The sequence below is a fragment of the Carcharhinus amblyrhynchos genome, chromosome 2, assembly GCF_965287045.1.
Source record: "Carcharhinus amblyrhynchos chromosome 2, sCarAmb.v2.hapA, whole genome shotgun sequence".
Lineage (NCBI taxonomy): Eukaryota > Metazoa > Chordata > Chondrichthyes > Carcharhiniformes > Carcharhinidae > Carcharhinus > Carcharhinus amblyrhynchos.
Window position 1 is genome coordinate 49,892,509 of NC_137325.1, and position 21,320 is coordinate 49,913,828.

The 21,320-nt window shown below is 42.5% G+C and overlaps 1 protein-coding gene across 5 annotated transcripts in view; it reads left to right on the plus strand.

The window, feature by feature from the left end:
* adcy2b (adenylate cyclase 2b (brain)) overlaps positions 1 to 21,320 on the plus strand; it is a 668,382-nt gene that overhangs the window by 341,726 nt on the left and 305,336 nt on the right. For all 5 annotated transcript variants that reach the window (XR_013888839.1, XM_080205342.1, XM_080205332.1 and 2 more), the window contains exon 4: positions 10,277 to 10,438. Coding sequence is in view for 4 of the 5 variants with exons in the window: in XM_080205342.1 (XP_080061468.1) it covers positions 10,277 to 10,438 (162 nt within the window). In the remaining variant the exon portion in view is untranslated. The remainder of the gene's footprint in view (positions 1 to 10,276; positions 10,439 to 21,320) is intronic.

Genomic DNA, 21,320 nt, shown 5'->3' on the forward strand with positions numbered 1-21,320 from the left:
TGAGTCTCAGAATCATCTTTTCCATTTCACCCATTCCCCTTTGTCGGCAGCAATATATTTGCTTGCTTTAGATTTGGTGAAAGCTTATGTTTGGAGAGCACTCAGTACTCTCAGCCACACTGCTGTTTGAAGTGACATCTCCTGTTTTCTTGTTGCTTATGTTTTAGTCACACTTACAAAACTGCAGGAGGATCTCATAATGATTAATAATGCATGCAACTGAACACAGCATGTGAAAAATAGTCTTTGATGGTAAAAATCATTAAAGCATAGAGAACGAGACCTCAGATATGTCTTCTTTAGTTGTTAGTAATTCCTATCTCACTCATAAATATACAACATGAAAAAAAATGGTAATGACAAGAGAGGTAATGTAATGTTCTTCAAATGATCCTATCCTTTCTCAAGAGATTAAATGGCTCAGTGGCTACAAGCATTACATGGCGTGATGCTGCATCATGCAGATAAAGTCTGTTGATCCAATTTAACTGATCTTGATGAAACTGCTATAATTGACTTCAGTCTCCCTGGATTAAAGAAGGAAAGATTGACCAAGGTTGCTGGCCTTGATTGCTATTCAGCAATCTTTGTCATGAGTGCATGTAGTTTGAGGACTGGGTCAGGTAAGTAAACAGCTTGTCAATGCTTATTATTCAGTCGTACATGAAGTATGGCCTTAAGCAAAGTACTCAAGGACTCCAGCGTGAAGATAAGGTTAAGAGGAGAAAGCTGGAGGAGAAAATATATTTTAAAATAATTTAACATCTGATACATTCCCTTATAACTATTCACATTGAGGATAATGTAAGAACATTTTTTATGTCTGCACACACAGAGCTGGATAGCAAGGAGACAGTGCGCACTTGTGTCAGGTCTTCGCAGACCTGGCACCTCTGAGACAGGAGGACACTGCTCCTGTGACAGTGAAGGTCATGGCAGCCCTCAACTTCTACGCCATCGGGTCCTCCCAAGCCTCCAGCAGAGTCATCTACAGCGTCTTGCGTTCCTCCATTCACAAGTCCGTCCACGAGGTGATGATGCCCTGTTCGCCTAGGCAGGCAATTAACATTCACTTTGATGTGGGCCAGGCCCAACAGGAAACCCAGGCTGCAGGCCATTGCTGGGATGACCCATGTGGCTGTGGTTCACCAAAAAATCAATGCTAATCACTCCTGTTTTCTTGTTCGTTTGGCACTTGAAATTTGTTTTGTAAAATTGTGCCCTTTCATTATAAGGCACAAGTCAGAAATGTGGTGGAATATCTTTCATTTGCCTGGACAACAGCAACTCCAACAACACTCAAAAAAACTCAACAGCATCCAGGACAAAGAGGCCCACTTAATTGGCGCCCCATCCACCACCTTAGACATTCATTCCCTACACCATTAACAGACAGTGGCTATAGTATTTATCATCTACTTGGTGTACTGCAACAACTCACCACAGCCCCTTTGACAACATCTTCCAAATCTTTGACCTTGACCATCTTTTGCAGTGCTGGCTGCCTAACACAATCACACATATAGGATTGGCAAACTATAGATTGTTTCAATTCATGCATTATATATATTTATAGATTATTGGATGGTTCAACAGCTAGCTTTACCCTAGGGATTCAGCAGCCAACAGTGCTCACAGCAACATCTGAAACCACTCAAATACACCACTAACTGGTTGTTGGTCAAATGCTACTTACGTCCTGGTGCCTTTATGATTTGCTTATTCATCTAAAGTGATATTGCAACAAGGGCAACACATACCTCAGAATGCATAAACCTGCAAATTCCCCTCCAAGCCACACACTGGCCAGGATTCTCCTGGCCCGCTGCGCTGCTCAAATTATCACACATTACCAGTCGTGAGTCTCCAAGCTTTTTTTAGCGCAATCAGCTCCACACTGAAAATCATCTAGTTTCTCCACCACCAACCAGGAATGGTTCCCTCCAGTGCGGTTTACGACTGCTCCCCACTTATAGAAATCAGGCATCCTGACCCTGTTGGTGGGCGCAGTAAGAAGTCTGACAACACCAGGTTCAAGTCCAACTGATTTCTAACAGAAGTCCAACAGGCTTCTTACTGTGTTGACCCCAGTCCAACGCCGGCATCTCCACATCATGACTATTATCGACCCCGTTGGTGGGAACAGAGGACATTGAGGCTCCCCCGGGAGGTCAGAAGCAAAAGGGGTTGCTCCTTGGGCAGTGCCAGACTGGCAGTGCCAATTTGGTCCTGTGGTACTGTCGAAGAGGCAAGCTGGCACCACCCATTGGGCACCTTGGCACTGCCCACCAAGCAAAATCTCAAAATGCCTGTGGTAAGCAAAATTCTGCACTGGTAACTCTGACTAACTGAAATTGTCTATGTTTGAAATATGACCATGCAGACCAATTAGAGCAAAACTTAACTGCGCAAGAGCTGGAAAATAAGGACCATTGGGCAAATCACCACTTGACATTGAGATCACTCTGCGAAAGGACATACAAGACGTACGGACATGGCTAAACCTGTGTCAAAGTTAAAAGTACTGTTGACTGATGAGAAGGTGAAGTTAATACAGCAAATGGAAAACTGTGGCACAAATCAGAAAGTGGATGTGGGCAAAGGATTGGGAAATCCATCATCACGTCTGTCCACCATTATGTTTATGGTCTGACAGAACTACAATACACGGCTACACTCTTATGCCTTCTGGTTTCAAATGAGGTTCCTCCCCGACCCAAGACATATGCCCTTGCACCTGATTGGCTTGGCTTCCTGTGCTGCCTCTCCATAGGGTCTGTCCCAATCATACGGCTCTCAGGGATTGCCCCTTAAGGGGGTCACACTACCATAGCAGGCATGCCACAACAACAATGTCGGTTTTCAGTTATTAACCTGGCAGCTGCACTGTACCACTGAATTTGACCTTTCAGTGTTGCCCTATGAACCTTGTGGCCAGCTGCCGATTGGATGTTGTTGCTTCAGCTTGGAAGCTGCTCCTTCCAGCGTCATGCTTTTGACAGGCACTGTTGTCTTGTTTGCCTCTACAACACGATTGACTAATTTAAGTGAATGCAAGTGATTAAAGATTGTGTTCCAAGAGGCATTGAGAGATAAAATATGGCAATATCAGACTAATGAAGTGTAAGAAGCAGTTTTAGCATTGTGTGGTAGATAATTGCTGTTATTTCATAGTTAGTTTATGGTTAGTTTCCATTTAATTGGAATGCATTGAGAAAGTTTAGCTATATAACTGTTACTCTGGAGAGTAATGAATTCACTGATGCCCTAGGAAAAGTAGGATAAGACCAAATAAACCTTTTCTTGACTGTAAGATATTTTGAAAGATGAAATGAAATGTGACCTTTTCTGTTTGCTATATGAGTAATTTCCTGTGCAGCATGTCAAAAGTAGTTCTTAAAGCAATTTTACTTAAATACTTATAATCAAATTAACCTTCTCAGCATGCAGTTGTTGTGAACTTGGGAACCTTCCATTCCCTTCTCCTACAAAAAAGAAACGTTACCTCATATATGTTACAAACAAAATAAATGCCACAATGCTTATGTTTCAACCTGAACATCTAACTGGCAGCAGGAGAAATCATAAATTTTAGCTCTCAAAGGAGCTAACCATCTGAGGAAGGAACAGTGAATACTTGTCAAATGTGTTTTGAGAAAAGTAATATCAAAATAAATAATCCTTTGTTACAACAATAAGCATTGATGGATGACTACCTTTACTCCTAGCAACAAAATAATTTATAAATGTATGATAGATAAACTGAAACAATTGAACACCTTCATATTCCTCAAAAGTTATGAATGTTAAAAGTTGGTATATTTCCATATATTTTTAAATCAACAAACTACTATCCTACAAATTGCAATCGAATCAAGATCACTCGTAGATAGATGATAAAATAATATGGACAACTTTCAAACTAAAATTTATCAGAGTGCAAAATGACAGGCTAGAACGTGCATTATTATTTTTAAAACTTATTTAGAATATTTGTTATATGTTTAAAATAGTGAGTGGTTTCCAAATTCAAACAACACTGCACCTATAGATGACAACAATAGAAGATTAGCTGGACTTTCTGATCCTTTTCTGGTCAGTGTTGGAGGAAGGAAGGGAGTGAAACATTGCATATGGCATGGTGTCCTGATTTCATCACGCCAGGTCCAGATTTTACTAGTGGTGGATGGCAAGTCAAAGGGGAATGGTGCGAGCTTTCAAAGAAAAGGTAACTACAAGGTAGTTAAGTTGATTAAAAGAAGAATTGAAAAGTATTTTACGGGCCCATTTCAATTTTGCAGACAGTGCACAGGAATCTCAGAACTTCAATGCCCTAACAGGTATATCTGAGTGGCAACAAGGCAGGTCAGGTCATTGCTGCATTTGGCAGACATTGCGTGAGACAATTTCAATAGAAGGTTGGTGCATCACACTTAGATTTGCATTATGGAGAGGAAGTTCAGGTGCCAGTGCTTTGGGGTGTGAGATACTCACCATGAGTGACCCAGAAACCCCTATCTACTTAATGAACCCACCGAGATCAGAGTATCTATGTTGGTACCAGGTGAGGGTGACAGCTTTGGCATCTCTTCCATAGTTGAAGAAGTCTCCCTTCAATCTGCTCATGTCCAGTGGATCTAGAGGACAGGTGGCTGGTCCTGACTGTTGGGCTGGCCAGCCTGCAAGAAAAGGGAAATGTCATCACTGCATTGCAGGGGTGAATGCTCACACCTCAAAGTGCATTATAGGTGATATGGAGGGAACATTGACTACTCACTTGAGACTTGGGGAATGACAGCGTGCCTTGAGGATTCTCACATTTTTCTGCCGCTCTCAGTTTTCATTTGCAGCGTAGGCACGGTCTTTCTCCTCCCTGACCAACTTGGATGCTCGCACCTCAAAATGCATGAGAGTTTTGAGTTGATGAGGTGTGGAGATGAGGCTTAGTGTTTGAGAAGTATAGCGACTACTGGGGAAGGAACATGATGATTGTGGGAGGGGGCAAGGCGGGCCTTATGCTTGGTGTTGGAAACAGCTGGGGGGCTAGGTGGCTGGGTTAGAGGTGAAGTTGGAGGTGTGAGGGGTGTGTGACCGGGTCCGGAGGGAGATGGGGTGGTTCACTTACCCTGGCTGAGTGAAGAAGGTCATTCATCTTCTTCTGACACTGCTATATGGTCTTCTTCTGGAGTGAGCTTGCACTGACCAGACTGCCACTACATCTCAGGTGGAGCTGATGACCTTGCTGGGAGGCCTTCTCCACTTCCCCAACATGATTTGCAGTGAAAAATCGCAGCCCAGGAGCAGTGAGTAACATATTATCCTGAATAGATGATTGATTAATTGACAGAAGCAGAAAATATGCATAAATGAGTCATTTTTAGGTTGGCAAGATGTGATGGGGCCTCAACTATTTGCAATTTATATCAATGATTTAAATGAAGGGATCAAGTAAGTAGTTGCTAAATTTCCTGATGATACTAGATTGTTGGAAAATAAGTTGTGAAGAGGACATAAAGAATCTGCAAAGGAATATAGATAGGTTAGTGAGTAGCCAAAAAGTTGGTAGGTGTAGTATAACATGGGAAAATGTAAACTTGTTCAATTTGACAAGATGAATAGAAAAACTGAATATTATTTAAAAGGAGAGAGATTGCAGTTCTGAGGCACGGAAGGATCTGGTGCCCTCATACATGAATCATGAAAAATTAGTATAAAGGCACTGGAAGTGATGACAAAAACAGAAAATGCTGGAAAATCTCAGCAAGTCTGACAGCATCTCTGGAGAGAGAATAGAGCCGACATTTCGAGTCTGGATGACCCTTCGTTAAAGCTGTGGCAGTAGGCTTTCTGGAATGCCTGCCTCATTGTGTATGCTGATCAGCCTTTTTCTGTTCACTGCCCCTTCAAAATCCTCATCTGAGTCCTGTGTAACAGAGCCCAGAGAAGAGTTGGCACTTCTGCTCACCAGTTCAGATTGAGGGTGTGGTTGGGGAGGGGGGGATGCATATATGCCAATGATCGTTAAGGGAGAGAGAAGGGGCTGATGATTGGGGGGGTGGGAGTAGTGAAGTGCTGACTCTGGGCAGCGGGGATTTACCAGTATGTTGAGGTGCCACTGCACTCCACCACCAATGACAGTGTGAAACAAACCCCCTTCATTTATTTTGGCAGATGTCTTAAGGTCTGGAGAGAAAACCAACCAGTTTCTCTGGAGAGGAACACAACAGTTTTCACACTGGAAACAACACGACCATTTTTTGATAAGATTTCTCCCCATGTGTTGTTGGAACACTCAACATGCTGTCAGGAAGGGAGTTACAGGCTTTTGATGTAGCGGCAGGGAAGGAATCGTGATATAGCTTCAAGTCAGGATCATGTGTGACTTGGAGGGGAACTTGCAGGTGGTGGTGTTCCCATGTGCCCTGATGCCCTTGTTGTTCTAGGTGGTTTGGGTTTGTCAGGTGCTGTCGAAAGAGCCTTGGTGAACTGCTGCAAAGCATCTGGTCGATAGATGGGGTGAATGTTTAATTGATGGATGGATGGCAATCAACTGGGCTATTTTGGCCTGGATACTGCCAGGCTTCCTGAGTGCTATTGGAGCTGCACTCCTCCAGGCAAACAAAGGATAATACATTGCACTCTTGGCTTGTGCCTTGTAGATAGTAGACAGGTTCTGGGGAGTCAAGAGGTGAGTTGCTCTCACAGCATTCCCAGTCTTTGACCTGCCCTTGCCACTACAGCATTTATATGGCTGGTCTAGTTTCATTTCTAATCAGTGGTAATCATCAGGATGTTGATAGTGGGGGATTCAGTGATGGTAATGCCATCAAATATCAAAGGGAGATGGTCATTGCCTGGCATTTGTGTGGTGTAGGTGTTATTTGCCATTTATCAGCTGAAGCCTGAATATTGTCCAAGCATTTGGACATCAGGATCTGAAGAGTCATGGGTGATGCAGTCGTCAGTGAACATCCCCACTTCTGACTTATGATGGAGGGAGGGTCATTGATAAAACAGCAGAAGATGGGTTTGGCCTAGAACACTACCTTGAGGAACTCCTGCACCAATGTCCCAGGGCTGAAATGATTGATCTCCTACAACCATAATCTCCAACAAGTGGAGAATGCATTCCCCCTGTTTCCCATTGACTCCAGTTTTACATAAGAACATAAGAAAAAGGAGCAGGAGTAGGCCATCTAGCCCTTCGAGCCTGCCCCGCCATTCAATAAGATCATGGCTGATCAGTCGTGGCTCAGTTCCACATTCCCGCCCTCTCCCCATAACCCTTAATCCCCTCTCTTATCAAAAACCCATCAACCTGCGTCTCAAAAATATTTAGCGAGGTAGCCTCCACCACTTCAACGGGCAGAGAATTCCAGAGATTCACCACCCTTTGAGTGAAGAAGTTCTTCCTCAACTCTGTTCTAAACCGCCCCCCCTTCATCTTGAGGCTGTGCCCCCTAGTCCTACTGTCCTTTCTGAGCGGGAAGAGTCTCTCCACCTCTATCCTATCCATCCCATTCATCATCTTATATGTCTCAATGAGATCTCCCCTCATTCTTATAAACTCTAACGAGTACAAGCCTAATTTATTCAGCCTCTCCTCATAGCTCAACCCCCTTAACTCCAGCATCAGCCTAGTAAACCTCCTCTGCACTCCCTCCAAGGCCAAAATATCCTTATGCAAGTACGGTGCCCAAAACTGCACACAGTACTCCAGCTGCGGCCTCACCAATGCCCTATGCAGCCGCAGCAAGACCTCCCTACTTTTATATTCAATCCCCCTCACTATGAAGGCCAGCATCCCATTCGCCTTCCTGACCACCTGCTGCACCTGCAAGCTGGGTTTTTGCGACTCATGCACAAGGACCCCGAGGTCCCTCTGCACCGTCGCCTGCTGCAGTTTTTCGCCAAGTAAGTAATAATCCTTCCTACCATTATTCCTACCAAAGTGGACCACCTCGCACTTGCCAACATTAAATTCCATTTGCCAGTTCCTGGCCCATTCACCCAGCCTATCTAGATCCTTCTGCAGACTCTCCACACCCTCCGCGCAATTTGCCGTTCCACCAATCTTGGTGTCATCAGCAAATTTCAACACCATACACTCGGTTCCCTCCTCCAGATCATCTATATAAATGGTAAATAGCTGAGGCCCCAGCACCGACCCCTGGGGCACTCCACTAGTCACCAACCGCCAATCCCCCACTCTCTGCCTCCTATTTGACAACCAATCCTCTATCCACACTAACACCCTACCCCCAACTCCATGTCCCCTAACCTTCTGCAATAACCTCTTGTGAGGTACCTTGTGAAACGCCTTCTGAAAATCAAGAAAGACCACATCCACCGGCTCTCCTCTATCCACTGCCCTAGACACATCCTCATAGAACTCCAGTAAATTTGTCAGACACGACTTCCCCTTAACGAAACCGTGCTGCGTCTGCTCTAGCTAGGCTCCTTCATGCTAATCTTGGTTAACTGCTGTCTTGATGTTATGCATAGTCACTTTCACATCACTTCTTGAGTTCAATTTTTTTATCCACGTTTGGACGAAGGCTGTAATGAAGTAAGGAGCTGAGTTGCTCTGATGGCAAACTGACCTTCAGTAAGCAGGTAATTACTGAGTACTTCATAGCCACTTCATAGCACTGTTGATGACACTTTCCATCACTTTGCTGATGAGCAAGAGTGGACTGATGGGACAGTAATTGGCTGGTTTGGATTGATCCTGGTTTTGTGGACACCATCAATAGCTTTTAAATCAGAAGGAACTGTGAAGAGAGGGGAAAATGTGATATGGGAAAATGGATGAGTTAAAAACATACCTTCATCCTCTATGGTTTCAGCCCCTCCACTTGGAGACAACCATCTCCTCTGTGAGAGTGAAGACATACAATACCGCTTATCATTGCTGGTTAAGTGTTACTGCCTCTGGTAGACCTTGTCCTCCACAAAAGAGGAAAATGTGTCAGTGAGAACAGTGCAATGCATTTGAATCATGAGTTGGTTGAATAGTTAGCATTATCTGTAAGCTGTGAGATGTGGGTGTGCAGTTTTGAACAATGCTAAGTATGTGAAGGTAAAGCAAGGTTGAATGTTGCTTATGACTTCTGTTTGGTAGAGAATGTGAAAGGGGTGTAGTGAATGGAGTATTGTGTAAGTAAAGTGGTTCATTTTGAAGGAAATGGCACTTGATGATGCATTCACTGACCCATGACCATTCACATGAGCTCATTAAACATTTCCCTCATTGCAGACAGGCTTTCAGCTATTTGTTCCAATTGCCTTCTCAGTGACTGGAGAGCCTTGGGGCGGCCTGTGGATACAGATCCTCTGTCCTCTTGCACCAAAGCCTCCTATGCAGAATCAGAGAATCTTGGAGCATACATTATGTGCATTTTTGCTCTTCTTTTCAGACATGCTTTCCCAGCTATTACAGCAGCTGCAGCCAGAGTGCATCTTCCAATTTGGAGGTACAGGCTGGTGCTGAGGAGTACAGGCTAGATTTAGGTGGTGCTATTTTCAAACAAACTTGCCACCCCTCTCAGCTGCATTGGGCACTAAGTTGCAAACTAGATTCTTTTAATTTGGCAAGAATCAGGAAGTTTGCATGCTGCCTGCATCGCAATAAACAGACATGGGCTAATTGCACATATAAATCCCTGCAACTGCCATCAGACCTTATCTGCTATTCTAACACTAAATGATGGAAAATCTCAGAGAGAGGATAGAGTTAAAGTTTTCAGCTGGATGACCCTTTTTAGATCTGGCTCTGACAAAGGGCCATCTAGACTCAAAACATTATCTCTATTCCCTTTTCACAGATACTGTCAGACCTGCTGAGATTTTCCACCATTCTGTTTTTATTTCAGTTTCCAACATTCACAGTAATTTGCTTTTCTCTTATTTGATACTCCCCTCCCGCACTAAACTGCTGAATTCACCACTAATTCAATAGTCGGACAATATTTACTATACCACATAATGTTGAAAGCATTGTTTTGTCATTTAGTTGCACTCTGGTATTTATGTACATCTTGCATTATGTACATATTTCCTCGTTACATAAACATGCACACCTTGTATCTAGCATTGAGGAGGCCTCGGGTCTAATGAACTTCTGAGACTCGAGCACTAACACTATTGGACAGTTCTAATCCAAACCAAATAACAGTTTTACTGAATGATATCTTTAAGCTCTGAGGTGGAGATCATTAGTGTTTCTTCTTCAATTTTACACACCTGTATAAAATCAATATTTTTTTCATTCCAGGTGTCCTTCTTCTTATTCATTATCTTTGTGGTCTACACCATGCTGCCGTTTCGTATGCGAGATGCTGTAGTTGCTAGTGTGCTGACATCATCCTCCCATACCATAGTGCTCAGCGTCTGCCTATCAGCCACACCTATCATAAAGGAGCATTTAGTTTGGCAGGTAAGCATTCAGTAATAGTTCACAGCTATTAGATGTGAAATCTAATTGCATTCACAAACGAATTTCAAAATACAAACAGTAATGAAACTTGGTGGCAAATGCTGAAAATGCTAATTGTGTTGTTTAAATTTTTTTTTCAGTTGCAAATGCTGCTGGGAAAATCTGTGTAAAACCAGTGCATGTTTTAAATGGAAACAATTGTTTGTTTTTGTCAAACCATTTTTGAATATGGCTTCAGTTTTCTGATAGATGGAATTTATTTATTATAAACAAAGAAATTCAGATTTTTGTGGGCTTTGACTATTGGCTGTACAAGATTTGATGAAAAACAGTTCATAAATGATCATTCCTGTTTTGTGATAAAAATATTTTTCTTCCACGATTAAGGTTGGTTACAAAGTAAGAATGAATGATGAACAATGATAATTTCGCATCAGGTATTGCTTCAGATATATCTAAACTTGTAAAATAGGACACAAATCAACTGTAACTTAATATGGCTTATTGACCTAGCCTTCATTACATTTCCTAATAACTCACAAGGGACACTATCAAAATGATGCTAATACTAGTAAAACGATTGGCCGACTGTTGCAGATGTAGTGTCAAAATTCTATTTTTGCTATTTTAAGCATCTTTCCAACATTGTAAGAGCTCTTTAGTTGTTTCTGAGATTATCCTGGTGTAATAGATAGTATCCCAATGTGTGAAACAGCCAAATGTTTTTTTTGTAATTCTATATCTGAGCCTCTGGCATTTCTGGTGATGCAGATAAATTAATAATGACTGTCTCTAAGCAGTTTACATCTGAATAACTTGGTTAATTTGAGCTGTAAATTTGATAAAATGAGAACATTGTTACCAATCCCTGGAAGTACCAGATTGTCAATTGAAATTCATTTAGTTTGGTTAACGTACACTATATGAATGTCTTGTGTCTGACTGTAACATGCACAAGTTGCAGCTACTGAATAGATTTCTATCATTTTAAAAGATACCTGAATAACTGGCTGTTACAACCCTCAGTATGGAAATTTCTTTACTCTACTGGGGTTTTTGTAATGATATTCAAGACTTAAGCTGAAGCCAGTTCAGCTTTTGTTCTTACTGACTTGCAAATGTTGGTTTAACGTCAGATTATTCTCAAACCCCTTCTTAACATATCTGTACCTTTTCCATCTTTTAACTTGGGCATTTTATAACTTTGGGCCCGTACTTTCACGGAGTCTTGGAGATTTTGCACCTTAGCCAAAATGGATCTGAGACCCTGAATCAGGAAGTCCTGCCTCCCCATTTTTTTGAAGATTCTATTTTCAGTCGTGGGGCGGAGAGGGGGAGTGGAGTCGATGTGATTCACAAGTTATGGAAACCAAACCCAGCAGAGCCATTTTAACTCAGTGCTGAGTTCAAACCGACTCATTTTCTTAGGAACAAGTTTTGTTTCCCCATGGTGTGCGCTTGATTATTTTTAAGAGTACATGTGAAAGATGAAGAAAGTCTGTGGAACTGTCAAGTGGTCAAGCTATATAAATTCAAAGTTCTTTAAGTTTAAAAAATGCAAACTGTTCTGTCTCTGAGTTGAAAGAAAATTGGTGCTTGTGATTTCAATAGGTGTTTGTTGACGTAAGTCTGAAGACTACAGTTGTAGCATTCTTACTACCTGGCTGCTTCTGCCATCTATCATTACCACTGTCTGGAGCCTGTAAGTTCCCAGTTTGATTGACAGCTCCAAGAAGTTAATAAAGGATTGGTTGCCGCTATAAATACAAATGTTGCTTTATAAGGGATTAAATACTTAAAGGGATTTAACTGTTATAAATGGGGTTTTATCAATATAGTGTACTTTTTATATAATTAGTCTTTATTAGATAATAAAATTGTATTTCATCTTAGCATGGCTCCTGAGGTCTGTCCATGGTGATTACTGGGTGAGCTGGCACAGCAGCTGTAAGGACAAAGAATGGTGGTTCGGAGTTCATGGGTTGGCATGAGTTGTCACTAAGTTGGCATAGAGGTTACAAGGGGCCATGGGGGATAGAAAAGGGACATAGGTTGGCAGGGTGATATGTGGAGGCATGGAGCTGTTAGAGGAGTATAGATTGGCATGGGGAAAATTGGGGCATGATTTGGTATGGATAAGATATGGGGAGTCAGTTGGGGTTAAGAGTGAATGAAGGGTGAGGGCTAGAGGCCTAACTACTTTTATTGCAACTGAGATGAAGCCCCGAGCACTGAACTGCATCTTTTAAACAGCCCACCTTGATATTCAGCAGCCCTGTGGCATGCCCCCCCCCAACTCAGAACTAAGGTTCAGACGTTTAGAGCCGTTTCCCCTAAGGCTGGTACAGTGAGTCGGTAATTTTCCCGATTTTATGCACTCACTAGGGAATGAAAATCCAGACCTTGCACTGCCTTCTGCAGCATCTATCTTTTCCTCCTAATTAAAATTAAATCTTAAGTGAGCAGAATGTGTGAGGACTACTGAATTAAAGTGATTATGTTGACTATATTTTCAGTGTGTCACAAGATTTAAATACCTGAAATGTTTCAAACTGTTCTGCTTCAGGCTGATGTCCAACACTAAGCATATGTTAAGTAATGTAATAAAAGAAAGCTGCTGGAAGGAATACGTATTTTTGTCTTCAAGGTTTGGTGACTGTTATGTCTGGGTTGCAAAGTGGCAAGCAGTTGTTAGAGCAGCTATGTACCTCCAGTTGGTAAAAGTATCATCTTGTTGTGTTTGATGTCTACATTGCGGTCAGGAGCATGCTGTTAATTCACTAATATTTAATGATGGGCTTCACTGTTCACTATCGCCACACTAGAGTTTTTGGTGTCATGTACCTAGTGAGAAGAAGGGGTCAGGTAAGTTTGTGTTCACCTAAAACTTTGCTACTCGTATCCTATCTCACTCCAAGCCCTGTTCACTCATCATCTCTGGGCTCAGTGAACTACATTGACTACTAGCTGGGCCATACGCTAATCTTAAAATTCCTTTCCTTAACTTCAAATCCCTCAACCCTTAGTTTTGGCATTTTGCTGATGATTGCATAATATTCACAGCATTCGCACCTCTTTGGACACTTCTGAAGAAGAATGATAATGGACCCAAAACATTAACTCAGTCTCCCCACGCAAAATGCCAGATCTGCTGATTTTTGCAAACACTCATCTTTGACAGCCAATGATGGAAATCAGTCTCGCTCTCTATTTTGGTGAATACTTAGTTCTTGCATTCTCTGTCCCCATGTTTCACTGTTTTATTTTCACTTGCTCTTATTTTGTTACTGTTCTCTTTCTCTCTGTCCTCCCAGAAAGAAAACTCATTTTTGTTACCAATAATTTCCAGGTACATTGAAAAACATAAGCCCTTTAACTTGGGTTGAATGATGTATGGCACCAGCAAAGTGTCTATTCAGCACACACGTTCTCATCAAAGTAAGTTCCTGGTCAGTTTAAACCCTGGAGCTCATATAAAAACATTAGACCCAACTTCCACTATTTTCTGACACAAAGGAAGAGGTCAATCATTTCACCTGTAAGACATCATTGCAAGAGTTCCTCAGGGTGGCGGTCTGAGGCCCAACCATCTTCAGCTGCTTCATCAATGACTTCTGTTCATCATAACGTCAGAATTGGGATGTTCGCTGATGACTGCATAAAGTTCAGTATCATTCATGACTCCTCAGATACTGAAGAAGTCCGTGTCCAAATGCAGCAAAACCTGGACTATTCCAGGCTTGGGCTGACAAGTGGCAAGTAATATTCATGCCACACAAGTGCCAAGTAATGACCATCTCCAACAAAAGCGGATGTAACCATTGCCGCTTAACATTCAATGGCATAACTATCGCTGAAGCCTTCACTATCAACATCCTGGAGTTACCATTGACCGGAAACTGAACTGGCCTAGCCATATAAATACTGTGGCTATCAGAGCAGGTTCAAAGGCCAGGAATCCTGTTGCGAGTCACTCACCTCCTGATTCTCCAAAGCCTGCCCACTATCTGCAAGGCACAAGTCAGGAGTATAATGGAATACTCTCCATTTGCCTGGATGGGTACATCTCCAACAACATTCAAGAAGCTTGATACCATCCAGAACAAAGCAGCCCATTTGATTACTATCACTTCCAAAAATATGCAATCCCTCCACTACTGACAAAAAGTGGTAGCCGTTTGAATCATCTACAAGATGCAATGCAGAAACTCACCAGGGTTCTTTAAGCAGCACCTTCTAAACCCACAACGACTACCATCCAGAAGGATCAGAACAGCAGATATCTGGGAACACCACCACCTGGAGATTCCCCTCCAAGTCACTTACCTTCCTGATAAGGAAATATGTTACCGTTCCTTCACTGTCACTGGGTCAAAATCCTGGAACTCCCTCCTTAACAGTATTGTGGATGTACTTGCACATCAGGGACTGCAATGGTTCAAAAGGCTGCTCACCACCACGTTCTCAAGAACAACTATGGTTGAGCAATAAATATGAGTCTAGCCAGCAACACCCACATGCCATAATTCTTCTTAGGCTCAAAAAAAGTTCTCCCCAAAAAATTCTAAGTGCTGAATTGGCAGGGAAAATGGTGTAAATCATGATTTTCTTTTTACAGTGGAGTTCTGACTTGAATCTCCCACACTCTGTGAAATGCAGAGGTCACAATCATGAATTTCATTGAAAGCTTGGGGGCGGGGCTTATTCACACTGGAGTCTGTCAGTTCTGGAACCCTGCACATGCACAGTGGCCCTGAACTGTCAGACTGCGCTTTGCTGGCCAGCTTGAACACCAGCCAGCCCGGGACCCCCCTACAGTGCTGTTCGTCACAACACCACCACGGCTTGATCGTGGCCTGCACAAGCATTCCCAGGCCTGCCCTAATACCCCAGCCCATCCCAGAGCACTGCAATCTCCAGATCCCCCCCCCACAGCCTGCCCCGATCGCTGGGTCCTATCCTTCCACCTATCCTATCTGCAGAGTGGCAGTAGGAACCCTCACCCCCACCCCCAACAATCACCCACAATTGATCCCGCTCCCTTGCACTGCCCCCTAGGCTCCACCCACTTGGCACTGTCCTCTAGGCCCCTTTCTGCTGGTCCCGCCCCTTAGGACCCACCCCATTGGCACTGACCGATGCCCGTTGGGCAGTGCAAAGGTGTCCCCTGGGCATGGGCACTTTGTACCTTGGGCAGTGCCAGAGGAACAGGCTGTCACTGCCAAGGTCCCCATGCTCAGGAGGCACTGGCCCCCACTGCCCCACCCCTGGGATGCCCCGATTGCCCCCACTTCTCTCCAGAAGAGTCTCCTGCTAGTCCTCTCTGCAAGTGGAGAGCTACTCTAAACCCCTGGCAAGATGAAAGATGCTATCGAGCCTGGAGAATTCAGTCCTGGGCCCAATAATTACAGCTAAATAGATTTACATCACTTACCTTGTCTTCCTGTGATACTCAGAAGCTAAATATGTCTGTCCAGTCTGTGAATGCCTTCCCCTTACCAACAAGCTGGGCACTGTCCTCAATGCAGTTTGCTGACTGCTTGGAATCTAGTAAAGTGGATGCTCTGTATCTGCTTGTTGATATTGCTCTGTCCATCAGAAGGAGGCAAATCGTATCAGTCGAATAAGGCCATTAGACCTTGGGGTAGAAGTAGGCCATTCAGCCTTTCAAGTCTACTCCACCATTCAATGAGATCAAGACAGATGATACGATAATCCTAAACTCCATTTTCCCATCTTATCCCCATAACTCTTGATTCCCTTACTGATTAAAAATCGATCCATTCCAACCTTAGGCAGAATGAGCAAAGTAGGACAAGTGAGTCTTATCATCCTATCTTCAAGAGAGAGCCAGCAACAAAGATATTCAAGTTGAAGGGCAGCCTCTGGATTGTAACCCTCATGGCTCCACCTTGCTGATTGGTCAACACATCTAAAGAATTGTCTAATGACCCAGAGGAATCTCTGAAATCAGGACCCTGTGAAATGTGACCCACTTGGTGCAAAGAGTTCATCAAATTCAGTTTGATTCATTCTGGCTATGGCATCATTATAAGGATCTCACTTGGAATCAGATTTAATGCTATTGCTTTCAGGATCATTTCTCAGAACAAATTATCTTCCTATCTACCCATTGAATCACATATTCTTGATGTTCTTTTTGAATGATCTGATCACTTTTGATGCACTAATAACAATGCACGAACAGGACAGCATGCATATCTTTAGAAACATACTACTCTTTATTAAGGTTTCTTTTCCATGAACCATTCACCTATTTGGTTCAAACATGATCCTTGAATGGCTTGTTGAGGCACAAATCCAAAAGTTGAACTGCAAATGTTAGACTACCTGGTATAACTGCAATATAGATATTATTTCTTCACAGGCACCTCTTGGTAATAAGTTAATTAGCTACCTTCTTTGCAAAGACTACTGAGATGCCTTTTCAATATATTATCAATCTGAAACATCAACTCCTCTTTACCAATCCAAATAGTCATGCATATGCAGAAAAATTCCAGCAGAGAACTAGGTATTTGGAATGGTTTTATGTTTAAAAATTACCATAGGCTTTAATTTTGTTCTGCTGGCCACGAAGACTAATACCATCTTATCATTGATCTTGTCACCTCATGTCCTGTCAATTTCATTAGAACTGTTTTTGAATCTTCCCACCCCATAGTTTGACTACTGGGCATATTGAATTTCATGGTGTTTCATCCAAGTTGCCAATTCAACTTAATGGTTACTCATGTTTTTGCAGCTGACTGATAATGAATTGGTGGAAACTGGTCATTTTAGCATCATGGTCTCTGGGTAGTCTCAGTGATTTTTGTGTTCTGTCGTAACACTGGACTGTTGTGATCTTTAAAGTGGGCCACACCAACTAGCTGTTGGTCTGAAATCTTTGCCAGACTCAGGGATGGATCTGACCTAGTTAAGTGTGTTTTTAGGCATTGCATTTCTGGTTATAACCATTCCGACAATTCTCCAGGTCCATTCTGTACCTGCTTCAGTGGACGTGTCTTAAAGTCCCATACGCCTACTTCATAAACAGCCCATAATCACCTGTTTGATTCCATGCAGTAATTTACATTACAGACTAAGTAAACATGCATTTCTGGCATGAAAAATTGAGGCCAACTAGCATTTCGTAGTTGAAAAGGGAGGAATTGACTTACATGCTGAGTGTATGCAAAAGCATGACATATGTCATTCAGAAAATGAGTGTATCTTGTACACCTGGTTGACTTACAAAATAATAACATCAATGCTAAAATAATTTTTGCAAGATAATAGAAAGCCATTCATTCCACTTAGAACATTCCATTGCTGCATGTCAATATTGTTTAATTTTTATTTTTCAAATATATATCAGTTTGTCTTTTAGTAAAGCTATTACAGATTTGCTTGATAGGGCACACTGTGGCAAAACAACTCCATGTTCAAAAGTATTTCTCCCTTTGTTTTTGTGGTACTTCCTCCAGCTCTTCCTTGCCATAGATATTCAATTTTTGCCCCAGGATGTCTGCTTGTGATCAGTTCCATGAGAGCAGAAGAGAGGAATTATGAGAGACAACTGCAAAGAAACACCTTAGGGATGCACTCAAAGCATGCCACTGCACTGTGAAGATGAATTAATTTCCAAGGTCACCTATTCTAATTCATGGAGCTGCAATTTTTGTGATCTCTTTGTTCAGTAGTTTTCAATGTACTCATCAGTGCAGATCACTGAAAAACAATATCATCTATTACCTGACTTTCCATTTTAGTTAAAATTATGCTCAATTGCTCAGCCATCTTCTTCGCCATTCCTACCCCATGCTTTTCATTGGTTGTTTTCCTTTACGGTTTTTATGCTGTTTACACGGGGCAGGATTCTATGCACCCCCGCTAGGCAGTTTTCAAGTGGAAGGGCTCAAAAAATAGGTTGGGTGGCCAGCCAACCACCTTTCCACCCGTCCCTGAGATGGCACCCATACATCCTAGATGGACAGATGCCAAAATCTGCAGCTTGCTGCCATATGCAAATAAAAAATTAAAGATCAATTAGGCTTGTGTGCTAGCCTATTGACTGGAATAATATGCTGCCCATGCCAAAATATGCTGGCAAGGTCAAGTGGGCAGACCATTTTTAATGCCAAGCTGAAGAGGGAGGGAAGGAAGTGCCAGAGTGCCAGAGTGCCAAATCATCCATTCATGAAGTGTCCTGCACTCAGTGGGGACAGCTTCATAACCTGTCACAAAAGCATTTCCATCTGCGCCACCTGCCCTTCAGAATCTGGTCCCCTGGCCTCTTGCAGCCCAACCTGTGTTGTTGAATCCCTCCCCATCCTAAAACCTCAACATTTTCATCCTCCTTCCTGTAGTTCCATCAATGCCCACTACTGTGCTTTGGCACTGCTAGAGCTGCCAGCCAACTGAGGAGCGCAAGTCCCATGCTCAACCAAGTTAGCCTGCCCCTCAGCATGTTACGCTGCAAGGCGGACTTATTCCAGTCATGTTGCCTTCCAGCTGACATTTATTCCTGTGAGGACAGAGGGGAGCAGTTCACTGCCTGTAAAATACAGCCCGTGATCTATTACTCTCATTTCTTTTGTTTGGTTTTTTGTTGTTTAAAGCATTTGATTTTAATTATTTTTAGTAATACCTTATCTTTAGTTTTACTTCACACATTGTCACATTGATATTTTAAATTTCTCCGCAAAAATTACCATATACTCTTGACCCCATCTGTGCTTCATTTTATTAGCACTTCTACATGTGTGCTGGCAGTGTTACTCTCTATTTTAATGTTTTTGGAATGTAACCTATCATGTAACTGTTATTGATGCTGTCTCCATTCAACCGTATTCTAATCTTAGATTGATACCCATTTAACTCAGATAGTCACAAGCTGTGATTTAATGCTGAAAAGTTATTTTACATAGATCTTTTATAAACTTTTATTTTCTTCCTTGCAATCTTTTCTGAGCATAGAAATTTGATAGTCTTTATTTTCTATTCTTTTCAGGTAGGTGCCAGCCCTTCTGATAACAACTCAGTGAACTCAATACAGATTTCTGTGGCTTATTTGTATTCTTCATGACTGACAATAATTACCTGCTATGCATTTAACCAGAGATATGGAGTGAAGCGTAAGGTCATTATAAAGGTGGAAGAGAACACTAGGATTCACGGTGACCTTCTATGCTTGTTCGAAGATAGGCTGATTTCTTCCTTCAAGTCTGTAGTTTGAAAGTCAGTTTCAACTGACCTTACAGCATATGCATCAAAATTAGTTTGATACAGCAATCTGAAATACAATTGCTTTTTGGAGTGACTGGATTAAAGGCAGCCACAAACCAAAACTTAACAAAAACTAAAAATGCAGGGTTTAAATTCTCAGATGGTTAAGTTTTGCAGAAGATTATCATAGAAATGTGTCACAGAGTGTGATGCACTTTTATGCGTTTTTTAAATACACTAGCAGATTCCAATTTGTAATAATTCCACAGGACAAAAATCCCATCACCAAAGTTCCTTTATTTACAAGATCCCACCATACCACACAGAGTGCTTATAATGTGCTATCTGCATCAGGAGTGCAGAGGGACTGACACTCCTGTTTATGTACATGACATGAGGCTCCCTAACGGGGCCATCAATTAGCTCTCAATCAGGGACATCTTTTAATGTCCAACCAAATAAACAAGCTCTCAATCAGGGACACCTTTTTATGCCCAACCAAATAAACAAAATCAAATTAACTTAGGGACAACCACCCAAAGCTCTCAAATTCATACTCCAGTTGGCCAACCTCAATTGCCTGATTAAAGTCATCACACAATTCAACATAATACTGCAGACTATGGAATAACATACTCGGACAACTTTTTTGAATTGTTCCTCCCTGCCTCTCCAACTCCTTTGAATCTCTTTTTTTAGATTCTATTTCAATCTTTTTTGATTTCTTTGTCCACTTCTTTATCTTTCTCTTTCTTCATGACATTTCAGGTCGGAGGTAGTGAGTGCATAATCGAATAAGAACATAAGAACATAAGAAATAGGAGCGGGAGTAGGCCATCTGGCCCCTCGAGCCTGCCCCGCCATTCAATAAGATCATGGCTGATCTGTTGTGGCTCAGTTCCACATTCCCGCCCTCTCCCCATAACCCTTAATCCCCTCTCTTATCAAAAACCCATCAACCCTCATCTTAAAAATATTTAGCAAAGTAGCCTCCACCACTTCAACGGGCAGAGAATTCCAGAGATTCACCACCCTTTGAGTGAAGAAGTTCCTCCTCAACTCCGTTCTAAACCGCCCCCCCCCCCGCCCCTTTATCTTGAGGCTGTGCCCCCTAGTCCTACTGTCCTTTCTGAGCAGGAAGAGTCTCTCCACCTCTATCCTATCCATCCCATTCATCATCTTATACGTCTCAATGAGATCTCCCCTCATTCTTCTGAACTCTAACGAGTACAAGCCTAGTTTATTCAGCCTCTCCTCATAGCTCAACCCCCTCAACTCCGGCATCAGCCTAGTAAACCTCCTCTGCACTCCCTCCAAGGCCAAAATATCCTTGCGTAAGTACGGTGCCCAAAACTGCACACAGTACTCCAGCTGTGGCCTCACCAGTGCCCTATATAGCCGCAGCAAGACCTCCCTACTTTTATATTCAATCCCCCTCGCTATGAAGGCGAGCATCCCATTCGCCTTCCTGACCACCTGCTGCACCTGCAAGCTGGGTTTTTGCGACTCATGCACAAGGACCCCGAGGTCCCTCTGCACCGTCGCCTGCTGCAGTTTTTCTCCACGTAAGTAATAATCCTTCCTACCATTATTCCTACCAAAGTGGACCACCTCACACTTGCCAACATTAAATTCCATTTGCCATTTCCTG